Below are 13083 nucleotides of genomic sequence, written 5' to 3' on the forward strand. Positions count from 1 at the left end.
ATTACAAAAATTCAACCAGATCTTTAATTACTCGGGGAAGGCGTGAGAGACTTTTTGGGAGGAAAAGGATACTTTCTTCCAATCTATAGCTTTCACAATACAGGTATTCTACAACCACATGGTTTCAGCCAAATAGAAAAAGGGTAATCCTACTGTAAGAGACCCTGCATTATTTTTGTTCACCCTTGCACACCCTATCAGGGTTATGCTTCATCATCAGGGCTTTACCATGTTCAAGGAAGCACTACTGATATACAACTCTTAGATGAGGTCTACTATAGTTTGGTTAAAAATACCTAGAAGACATCAAGGTATACCTTTATGCTGGCCTCTGGTACGGCTAAAAACATTTATTATATTGGGTGTCTAGATAAAGAGTAACATCTTATTACACCTTACTTAACCAGACTGATTAAGTAGGGTGTAATAAGATGTTACACTTTATCCAGACAAAGACCTCTGGTTTAAAATAAAAAATCTAAACTATAGTAGACCTCATCTAAGAGCTGTATGTCAAAAGTGCTCCCTGGAACATAGTAAAGCCAATCCTGATTTATAGGGACCAAAGCAAGACCGTGTGGAAGGGTAAATAAAATGCAGGTTCACTCACAGTAGGATTATTACCCAGTCAGCTATTTGGCTGATACCATTTGGTTGTAGGATACCTGCCTTGTGAAAAGCTCGTTTCCAATGTTCAGCACTCAGAGATCAAAGGAAATTATTAACACATGTTGGTAAAAGATTTTCCTGTGGTCACAGAAAGCCAACAGCTAGCAAGCAGGAAAATGGCATTAAGGCCAAAAAAACAGGAGTAGTGATGTGAACTCTGTTAAATTTAAAAACGTCAACAATCAAAGTGCCATGGGTTAATTGTCTGACAACTAACAAGCTGATAACAGTTTATCGCATGTATATTTTCTCATTAAGATGTCTTGAATATCTGAATTTACTTAAAGTCTTTCAAAGCCGAACCGCGTATTAAAGGGTGGTCTAAACAGCTGAGGACTCATACAATTTTTAACTCTGGTTTCACACCAACAAGCTTAACGCATTGAAGTTATGTGCAACTCTTAAAAGTAAAAGGTTCGGGTAATATTTATGGAAGAGGAGAAAATAGTCTAGAAGCTCCTTGGTTTATATTGTGCATATTTTGACATTATTTCCTATGCCATTTCTGTCACATGTGGACAGAAGTTTACAGTACAAAATTGCAAATTAAATAAAACGTATTAAGAAGTCACTGACCGCACAAATCCAGAAGAATAATCAAAAGGAATTATATTTTTTCCTTTTCATCACCACTGCAATAAGCAAATACTGTTCATACAAAATAGACAGGATTCAACTTTCTTTTATACAATATAAAAATATTTCAAAAACACCTATATACAGGAAAAAACATTTACAAAAGAGAAACCTGTACAGAGATTTACAATAGGAGATGCAAATAAACACGTTTAAATTGCAATTTGCAGACACATTACACTTAAAGTGAGACATAAAACAGTAACAAAATACAAGACATTTCAAAGTAAGGAAGAGGGAATATTTAAACCGCAAATCTGCTTTCATTAGTCCCAGATCACTGAACTTCACAGTGTGAGACTATGTGAGTAGCTCTTAGCATCTGAACGGTCTTTCATTAAAAAGTGCTGTTAGCATAACATAGCTTTCATAGGCAGAAAAGAGGAGAAAGATGGCTCCAAGTCAGTCTAAAACAGCACAGCAAAATTTGAAAATTCATAAGTAAACACTTCACAGGCAGAGGGTAGCGAGTGGGAAGGACACACTGAAATGAACAATGAAGATGTAATATGATCAACAAGCAAATACAAGGGAAATGCAACTATTATGAAAATGGAATTCTAACTGGATGGTAAAAGGGAAACAACCTACTTCAGGCCAGAACTGAATCATAGCAAAATGCTACAAACCTCTGGCAAGAAATAGCACAGAGAACAATTGCTAACGATACATATGTTTTTCCAAGATATCAGCTGGTCCAGTCTTCACTGTTGAAAGATGCATCTCCTATTTGCGGTGCACATGGTAAAATGAAGAGAACATTTTCAATACACTAGCTTGACTAAAACATTTTTTTACTATGAGTAGGTGTGACTTATTCTTGTAGTACTTCTGGCTTACTCCTGCATGTCAGGAGTACACCAGCCTTACTTAAAGCTTACTTGAAATTCAAGTGTAAGTCAGGAGTACTACAAGAGTAAGGCACAGTAAAATCCAAGTAGATCACGCCCCCTGTCTGGATGTTCGATGCAACTGGGAATGCTGCTATGAGTGTGTCCCATGCTATGTCCCCTGCTGAGTGGCACAGATTTGATAGAAGGGTAGAATAAGAGGAATAGGGTAGAAAAAGTGACAAGGAGGTTAATAAATTAAGTTACCTTTTTCGACGGAGCTAGGCTGCTTTCTTCTAATAATCTTTTACAATTATAATTTTATTACAAATGTAAAACTTCACTGCTGTCTTAAAATAGATCATCAGGCAACAAAAACGTCAATAAATGATGTTTGATGGGACAAGCCCCTCAGCACCTTGACCACTACCCATATGTCTGGCACTTGGTGGCGGTGCAGCTGTTCCATGCTTTTGAACCCAGAAACTCATTTTACACAGCAAACATTTGTATAACCATTACTTTAACAGCGGTTAGCCGTGGGGCCAGGTGAAAGTTCACATGTAGCAGCCTCCTTAACAGTCAAAATAACCACCAGCTATTTACTTAATCTCTTGATGAATTGCAATAAGGAAAGCATGTTTTTAAGTACAATTCTTTTTAAGGTATTTCGAAGATTATGCACTTTAAAACCCCAGGAAAAATACGTTTTTAAGACTAGAAAGATACTTTGGGAGCAGTTCTCCTTTCAGGTTCTTATGCTTTAATATGCAGTATTAGTGGATGTGAACTAGGCAAAGTTTATGTAATTTTGTTGAACCCCTTGAGTGCAAATACAAGTTTAATTTTCAAAAAACTTTGATTTAGTGTAGACTTAATGTCTTGCATTGTATGTGATTTCCGAGGGTGGGAATTGTGTGCATCAGAAATATGTTTGGGTCATGCCAATCAAAATAATTTAAATTGATACAAAAACATTTTTCACAGCTTTTTATGTTATTGATGTCAAGGTAACATACTGTATAGGCTGCAGAACTGCACAGTCATCTGCAACAAACGTGCAGAGACATCGATTTTTTGCACCTTCAACAGAGGCTCGCTATGTAAACAGTATTTGAAAAATGGGCGACCGCTTCGGCAGGCTAAGGAACAATAAGATGCATAGATGCACATGTGTGACTCCTACATTCAAAGTACAAAGATACAGAATATCTGCAGCATACGGGTTGTTTTACTTCCATTCCTTCCACCACAACAAATGCCCGTCACTATCCCATTGCCAGGTGTTATGCGTTTCCGTCAACAGAAAATGACACTCAAGGGCAAAAAAAAGTCCTGCTTCTGGGAGAAAGGCGCGGGAGAATACACAATGGCTCCGCATGTCATTAGGGCTGTAAGAAATGTCACAGTTGTAAAGGTCTGTTGGGCAGCTGTGCAACAAATCCCACAATAAAATAAGTGCTTTGACTTCTGTGGCCAGTGAATATACAGGTCTTTGATGCTTAGTTTGTTCACATCTCTGCAAACTCCACAACACATCTCAGCTGCTCGTATGTGCAGATTTTTTGAACAGCTTCACTAACAAATGATATCTTTCTGAAACCTGCAAAAAAAAAAGACACCTTTAAGATAACTGAGCAGAACTATATTTTTGCAAAAACGTCAACTTCTATAACTTTTAACACACGTTAGAAAACTAAAATGTTTTATTGCCTTCAGAGATTCCTCGAGCAAAGGTGTTCAATATTAGACATTTTAAGGCTTTGGCCCTTCACCCAGAAACATATTTTTAAAGGAATTAATAATTTGCTAAATGAGAAAAACTGCATTAGGACATGAAAACTGCAAATCGGGTTCCAGACTTAATATTCACGGTACTATTGAGCTGGTTATTTCTTGCAATACTTTTCACACATGTAAATGGCACACACATTGAAACAGATCTTATATGTAGAATGATTCAGATTTTTAAAAGATGTATTTGAATTCCACATGTAACAAAACTTTCACAAATGAGCCATTAAACCACTATTTTCATACATAGTAATTTGCAGGATGAATAACAACATTAATTAACACCTATCTTGCAGCAGTAATCGTATATTTTCTGCACATGGTCTAAATAAATAAATCAAGCAGATCAGGGTATTGTCTAGGTGAACTTGCTATTTTATTGGTGAGTTTGCATAGTAGAGTGGCTTAATGTGTGACTGAGCAAAAGCCTAAATCGATAAATAAAGGAATGATGCATGAATGAATGATAGCCTGAAATGTATGGATAATTAGATTATGAGTATATGTAAAATAAAAATAAAAACTAATAACTTAGTGGGGGTGGATGACAGGGTGAATGGGAGTAGGGATGGATACAGAGAGGCAACATCAATCTTTAAAAAAACATCCTCAGCAGAAGTAACAATTACAAAAAAATGGGAGGAATTACAAATCAAATGTCAATGCAAGGATGACATAAGTGATACACACAAACCCAACAATGTTATTATATATATATATATATATATATATATATATATATATATATATATATATATATATATATATATATATATATATATATATATTCACTGAAAAAACCATAGGTTATAGACCATATATAGTTAGGGATTAGCATTTAAAAAACCTTATTTTATTTGCACAAAACCATTGAAATTCCATATATAGTTAGTTGCACTAACTATATATCGCGGACCCGCAATCCACTGCTAATGATGTCACATATTACATCATTCATGACATGGTCAGTGACATCACTGATGACATCACTGATGACATCTCAAATGACATCACTGATGACATCACTGATGACATCTCAAATGACATCACTGATGACATCACTGACATCTCATTTGACATTACTGATTACATCACTGATGATATCATTTATGTGATAATACATCTTCAGACTCTAATATAACCTTAGATACACTCAGTGTAAACAGGCATTCACAGACTGTCACACATCCATGGAGTTACTCACACACCTAGTCAGTCATGCAAAGAATCAATCACATCTCCATTTCCTTAACTATACAGTTATACACACCTTACTTATTCAAACATATACTAACACATATTTACTCTCGTATACAATCCTTGATACAAGTTCACAATGATTCATACAGCCACTCTCACATTCACTGGCTCTTATGTTCAGTTATTTATATATGTCAACTCTCACATGGAGTGTGTTTTACATATGTACTTACTTTGACATGTAGAACTGAGATATCCATTCACTCACCAATATACTCATGCACACAGTCAACTGTCCATACAGCTGTTTCTACATGCACTTTTGAACCCATACACCTAGGGAATCAACTGCTCACACATCTATGCACAGAGTTATACACCTCCCAGCCACCCACACACATACTCAGTCTCCCATACAAATACTTGGGCAACCATTCAATAACCCATATAGTTACTGATATAGCTACTGATTTAAACATGCAGCAGTTTACAGAAGAACATAAATAATGATTGCCAAATTAAGACACTTTAATCACTAACCCATGCACTCAGTGAGACACATTTAATCATTCTCTCATACAGTCAGTCATGCACCTACTAAATCCTTCATCCAGACACTTATACATCCACTCATTCTTCAATATGTAAGACATATTTTAACTTTACAGAAACATACAGTCACTGGGTGTTGTCATCAGTGATGTCATCAGTGATGTCATTTGAGATGTCATCAGTGATGTCATCAGTGATGTCACTGACCATGTCATGAATGATGTAATATGTGACATCATTAGCAGTGGATTGCGGGTCCGCGATATATAGTTAGTGCAACTAACTATATATGGAATTTCAATGGTTTTGTGCAAATAAAATAAGGTTTTTTAAATGCTAATCCCTAACTATATATGGTCTATAACCTATGGTTTTTTCAGTGAATTTTCAAGGTTTTGTAAATGCAAATTCCTAACTATATATGGTCTATAACCTATGGTTTTTTCTGTGAATTTCATTGGTTTTTTAAAAGCTAATATCTATAGCTGTAAAATATATTCTTTATTAAGTGACGTATCATGTAGCCCGTGAGACGCCTCATGATGCATCGCATAACCGTGACGTATCGTCTCTGCAGCGCAAACCAAACCCAAAACGTAAGCGCGCCAGAACACGCTTAAAGATATATATATATTTTTTTAACCTTAATTAGACAAAATCCACACGTGCACATATCACAAACGTTCAAAAAACACAATATGTCGGACTCCCGTTACGCTGCCGGTTAGCTGCCTGGTTAACGTACCAGGAAGCACCTTTACCGCGAAAAATCGCAAATTTTTTTTTTTTTCACCCCCCAGGGAACTTTAATAGCCCCCTCATCAATCCTAGGGGTTCAGGAGGGGTCTGCCTTACCCCTTTCATTCATTTACACCTTTTTTTTTTCCACCTCTTGTCTCTCGATCCCACAGAGAGACAAGATGGCGGCCGCTCCAGACTGTTTACAATGATAACAGCCAATCAGCTTCTCCTCAGACTCCCGTTACACTGCCGGTTAGCTTCCCGGTTAGCTGCCCAGTTCGCGTACCAAGACGCGTCTCTACGGCGAAAAAATCGGATTTTTTTTTGTTTTTTTTTTTGGCCCCGCGTGGCTTTATAATATCCCCCTCATCAATCCTAGGGGGTCAGAAGGAGTCTACCTTGCGTCGGGGAGGCATTCACGGCATTCACGGACTTGCAGAGCAGGAGGAAAAGATCGAATTATCACTCTACCTGTCAGCGCCAGCTTGGGAGAGCGCACAGGGAGTTGCAGCGGACCACCCAAGGACCAGCTTTTCCCGCCACCAGTCGCGCCGCCGCCTTGGGACTACAAATCCCATCAGGCTCAGCGGCGGCGCGTTCCCCGACGTGGTATACGCGACGGGAGGGGCACTATAAACAAGGAAGCCCTCGGTGAAGCGGGGGGAGGCATTCACGGCATTCACGGACTTGCAGAGCAGGAGGAAAAGATCGAATTATCACTCTACCTGTCAGCGCCAGCTTGGGAGAGCGCACAGGGAGTTGCAGCGGGCCACCCAAGGACCAGCTTTTCCCGCCACCAGTCGCGTTCCCCGACGCGGTATACGCGACGGGAGGGGCACTATAAACAAGGAAGCCCTCAGCGTCGCGGGACGCGAGCGGGACGCCCGGGGCGAAGCCCGGGCAAAGGGCGGGCCGTCTGAGGCCGTCCGAGGACCTCAGAGGACGGGACGGGCCACCCCGCTGACACCCATCAATTTAGAACACTCCCCAAGTAAGTCTTCTACGCACGCTGTCCCTATTGGAGATTGTATCGTTACTCTCTCACAATGTCCACAAGGGGCAGTCGCAGCAAGACCGCTGCAGGAGCTGGGAAAGTCACCGGGCCAATTGACAGCTTCATCTTTAAGGCCAATGAAGCAATTGATCACGGCATTTCATTATTGGAGCGCAGAGTTTCCCTGGAACTGGCCCAAGCCAAACGCTCTTCCTTGGGTCTCCTCGCCACAGCAAATACACCCATTAGAAACAACTTTGCTGATGGCGTCGCCATCACCAATGCCAACGCAGAGATCCACACCATGCCTAATACCGTGGATTTATCAGTAACACAACTTCTCTCTGACTCCCTACGGAGTCTGGAGAAATCACCTAATTTAGATGTTACTGATAACTTTAACACAGAACTGGATCTCGTTACAAACTCTATTCCAACAATGAGTTTTCCAGAGAACTCGGATATAATACCTATTGTAGAGTCTCAAGTACTTCTTACCTCACTAACTGAGACCACACGTGATCACGCTATTGACCCAATTTTGTCCACAGACCTCGACCCCATGGCTACAAATTTTTCCCCTCCTCGAGCTTTAGCTACTACACATATACTCGTGGATTCAACCCCTACCTCAAGAGTATTGCGAGGGTTAAGGGAAGGAGCGATACAGAAGCAGAAACCGCCCCAAGGCCCAAATATATCTACATCCAATGGAAGCCCTCTCCCTCAGAGAAAGCTGGGGAAAAACCCACCTAATAACCAAAAAAAGGCTAGTAAAAAACTTAATGCAGGATTAAGTAATAAAGGAGATCCGTCCTTTAAGGAGGGGTCATATAAAGATTGCTCCTCAACAAATCAACTTATAACAAAGGTTGGGGAAATTATATCTGCCCATCTTGCCACCATCGAAAAGAGACTAGGGAATATGGAAAAACAACTTAACGAATTAAGCGCCCTAGTTGAAAACCCACTACCCAAAGATACTCCAGTCTTAGTGGTAGCAAAACCACATACTCAACCTTCTTTGGGGCAAGCCGTGAAAAAACCAGCCCCAGCCCCTAGTAAAACACATAAGCAAAATCTACCTCCAAAGGGAGTTACGAATAAGTCAAACACACCCACACCCACCCCAAACACAATCCCACAGGGGAAACAACCTAACCCAACACAATCAAAGGGGGATACCACTAGCAACCTTAAGGACAGGAATAAAAACAATCAAGGAAGATTCCATGCTAACTTGCCACCCGGATCTAGTCCATATGTAGTGGTAATGACGGGAGTCCCTGAGATACCGGACAACACTGAAGAGCCAACCTGGTCTCTATTAAACAAAGTCAGTTTTTGGTTGAATAACAACAGACCCCTACCCCCATACTGCAGGAGTAAAATCCTAACAGTCAGAAGAGTACCATGGGTGGGCCGAGAAACACAGAAAACACATGGTGACTGTGTGATTGTTAACTTTGACGACCCACGCACGGTAGAACACATCTGTTCATGGAGAAGCGAGGGGTATAGCGAAGGCATAGAAACAAAACATCTTTCCTTTTTCTATCCATCTAGGAGATTCAATCAGCACCATAATGCCTTCGAGAGAAACTGGTGTCATACGGGGCAAGGAGATGAGGGAAACAACTGGGGTGAGCGGGGGTTAGATAATAACTACAGACATCCCTATAGGAACATACCAAGCAGAGATGCTTATTGGGGTATACCAGTTTTTAACAGATTCAGCAGTCTCGATATGGTGGATTGACTCCCCCCATTATCACCGGGGCTGCTGAATACTGAACTGGAGGGAACAAAACAGGGTTGCCCCGCTGAGCTGGTCAAAAAATATAGAGATGGTCGATATGGAAACATCAGGCACCCAACTGGCCCAAAATCACCCGAAGCTGCCACTAGTAAGGGAAGACAAACTAACGGATAACACTATAGGATGCAAAACAACTAACCCTCTAGACCCACATATTCATAAAAACCCTAGTAGTGTGCTAACGATTGTTAGCTGGAACGTAGCCGGACTCCAACAACGGGTATTGGACCAGGAATGGTTAAAATTCATATCTAACAAAGATATTATAATGTTGCAAGAGACATGGGCTACCTCTGAAATAACCATAGAGGGTTTTGAATGTTACAGCATCTGCGCTCAAAAGCCAGCTTTTGGTCGCCCCATGGGAGGCTTGCTGATTGGGTTCAGAATAACTCTAGGGGGGGCTATTAGGCCAATACCAACTAAGAGCCTAAATATTCAAATTATCGAGTTTACCTGTAGATCATCGTTATATCTGATCAACTTTTATAATAATGACTTTCACTCGACCCCCAACAAAAACTATATAGAGCTATTCGAGAACATAACCAGAATAACTGAATCAACCAACAACTGTGCAAGCAACGGGATTATCCTAGCTGGGGATTTTAATGCCAAATTATCAAGAACCAAAGCAGGTACAAACCAACTAGATAGGGCCACCAAACGCGGGAATGAATTGAAAAACTTCATAAATACCCACACCCTATCAAATATAATGGACACATTTATACATAGCGATAGTGCAAATATTCCAACTTTCAGAGGGAGAGATTTCTCCAGTACAGTAGATTACATCTTCACTTCTGTGGAACTACTAGACAAAGTCATCCAAGCAGGAGTAGTAGAAACAGCCTTTGGTGATCATAATGCACTTGAACTCAGCCTAAGAATGGGTCCGATCCAAGTACCTCCCCGCACTTTGGGAGCAAGAGATATTACGACATCAACAGACAACCTCAGGTTAAAGTGGAAAGGGGTGAACTGCGAACCCATTATGGACATAATTATAAACAATCACCAACCAACAGTTGCTTCCTGCCTATTTACGGATGGGAATCACCATAGGATAATTGAAGACTTTGAAAATTTGTGCCATGTTATTAAGACTCTTCTGACAGTCTCCCACAGGAAAAATAACGACGAACCCAGATGGTTCGACAGTTGTTGCTCAGCGGCAAACAAGGCACTTCGCAAGGCACTAAACTCCAAACCGAGAGACCTTGCTGATGTACGGACCGCCAGGCATGCCTATAAAACAGCTATAGGGATAAGGAAGGCTGCCATGGTAGAGGATCAGTGGAAAGAACTATCAGTCTCTGCTACTATGGGAAACAGTGCAACTTTTTGGCCCGCTGTAAGGAAGATGCGGGACATGGGGAAACAACTGTCACCAATCAGCTGCACCATTTCAAGTCAGAACTGGGAGCAACACTTCTCCAATATATATGCTAATCCCGCTGCTCCTGTAGAAGACCAACATTTTGATAAACTGAGCCCACTTGACATAACTCTGGGGGAGGTCCTTTTGGCCATTAATCAAAGCCTGGGGAACAAGGCACCTGGGCCGGACGGCTTCCCAATTGATTTAATTAAACATAGACCAGAATTTTGGGGGCCCATTCTGGTTAATGTTTTCAACAGCGTACCGTTGGGCACCATCCCCGCTACCTGGTCCACAAGCACAATAGTGCCTATTTACAAAAAAGGTGAAAGATCGGACCCTGCAAATTATAGGCCCATCTCACTCTTAGACAACACCCTGAAAATCTTGGGTCGGTGTTGTACAACAGAGTGAATGATTGGGCCGAAGAAACAGGGGTGCTAGACAGATGTCAGATGGGCTTTAGAAGCAGGGTCGGGACAACAGAACAATGCCTGAATCTCAATCTTATAATAGGCAAATACACCATAGCCAAGGCTTCTCCTATTTATCTAGCCTTTATGGACTTGTCGTCCGCATTCGACCTTGTGAATAGGTCGAAATTGTGGGCGACACTTCTCTCCTATGGCCTTGATGAACCCTTGGTATACTTCCTAGCTTATCTACATGCGGACACCAAAGCCCGGGTACGAATCGGAATGGAGGGCGAAACCTCGGGGGCAATTAAGGTGGAAAGAGGCGTCCGACAGGGGTGCGTTTTAGCACCCCTGTTATTTATCATCTACATAAATGGTCTGAGTGACTCCCTGAAAGAGACGACAACGGATGTCCCGAAAATCCAAGGGAATCTCCTACCCGCACTCCTCTACGCAGATGATGCGGTGATCATGGGCTTAACACCGAACGCTCTCCGTGCCCTGGTCAAGAGCTTTGCACTTTTTATGGGGAAACTGGACCTGAAGGTGAATTTAAAAAAATCATTTGTTATGACATGCGGGCCAGGGGCTAAACAACTGAACTCCATCTCAATTGGACCAGAGAAGTTATATTCCACCAAATCATTCCCATATTTAGGTATGGTCTTTGCTGCGAACGGCCTGTGGAGTGGGCATCTCGCCCACGCCACAGGCAAGTTCTCAAAGGCCATAAATTCCATCCTTGCCTTGCCACGGCCAAAAAGGTCAGAAACAACCGGGGCAATTATGAAAATCTACAAATTGCAATGTGTTCCGGTTGCAACCTATGGAGCAGAAATTTGGGGGATAGTGAGCCCATCTAGCCTGCAGACAGAAGAAAACCGGTTGTGTAGAAAAGTTTTAGGAGCTCCTATCTCTTCTTCCGGGTACATCTGCCACGCCGAGCTCAATTTGCCCTACATAACCGACTTCATTGCCACGCGACCCGCAATATTTTGGCTGTCGATTTGGGCTAATGAACGTGCTACCTTAACACAGGATATTGTGTCTGAATGCCTAAACTGTGACAAGGGTATGAGCATCCCGTGGCTCCGGGCAACAAAGGAAAGCCTAGACAGCATTGGCAAAATCCATCTTTTTAACGATCCTGCCCAGATTAAGAGCTTGGATAAGAAGGATATACAAATCGAACTTTATGCCCTCTTCAGGGAAAAGAGGTTGGAGATAGAACTACAAAAACAAACTGTTAAATCTTATGTGACTAATATAAACAATGATCTATCTCCACAACAAATACCTTTATACCTCAGACTCCCTCTGACCAACTGGGAGAGGTCGCTACTATTCCGTCTAAGAGCTGGATCTACAAAATACTCACTTTGCTTTCCCATGGGCCACAGCACATCGAACTTTGGACACGAGCTAAGCCCCTGCCCCTGTGATGGTCACAGTAGACAAAATGAACTACATTTCTTTTTTCACTGTAAATTTTTTATAAAATATATCAAGTGGTTTTTAGCTCCATATTTTAAAAAACAAAGGCCAGTTTCCCTAATTCAATCATATCATATGCTTTTAAACTTAGACAATGATGATCTGATTTTTCGTGCAACCTCATTTCTGAAAGTTATATTCCACGCACGGAAATCTATGGAACCTCCCTGAAACGCTCATGCACCCAAAAATGCCTCCTATGCAACAGCACTTTAGTTAAATGTAATGCACATTGGAACGCACTTTAATAATCTGATCTTGATTGTTTACATTATCATTGCTGCTTTCTTTTAACTATTTTATGGTAACTGTGTAAAACTACTTTTAAAGATGTCTTTTTATGTATATGTGACTTTCATGGATTTTTTGCAATCCGAATAAAGTTTTCTTTGAATTGAATTTGAGTCTACCTTGCCCTCTTTCCTTCATTTCCCCCTTTGTTTTGGCCTCCTCTTGTCTCTCGATCCTACCGAGAGACAAGATGGCGGCCGCTCCGGACTGTTTACAATATTGACAGCCAATCAGCTACTCCTCAGACTCCCGTTACACTGCCG

At 41.1% G+C, this 13083-nt stretch overlaps 1 protein-coding gene across 2 annotated transcripts in view; it reads right to left on the bottom strand.

Moving 5' to 3' along the window:
• Positions 1–1258: 1258 nt before the first annotated feature.
• CASP8AP2 (caspase 8 associated protein 2) overlaps positions 1259–13083 on the bottom strand; it is a 231082-nt gene continuing 219257 nt past the window's right edge. For both annotated transcript variants that reach the window (XM_086926647.1, XM_086926646.1), the window contains exon 10: positions 1259–3738. In XM_086926647.1, coding sequence (XP_086782773.1) covers positions 3676–3738 — 63 coding nt within the window. In that variant the 3' untranslated portion in view covers positions 1259–3675. The remainder of the gene's footprint in view (positions 3739–13083) is intronic.

The sequence above is a fragment of the Lissotriton vulgaris genome, chromosome 6 (genome assembly GCF_964263255.1).
Source record: "Lissotriton vulgaris chromosome 6, aLisVul1.2, whole genome shotgun sequence".
Taxonomy (NCBI): Eukaryota; Metazoa; Chordata; class Amphibia; order Caudata; family Salamandridae; genus Lissotriton; species Lissotriton vulgaris.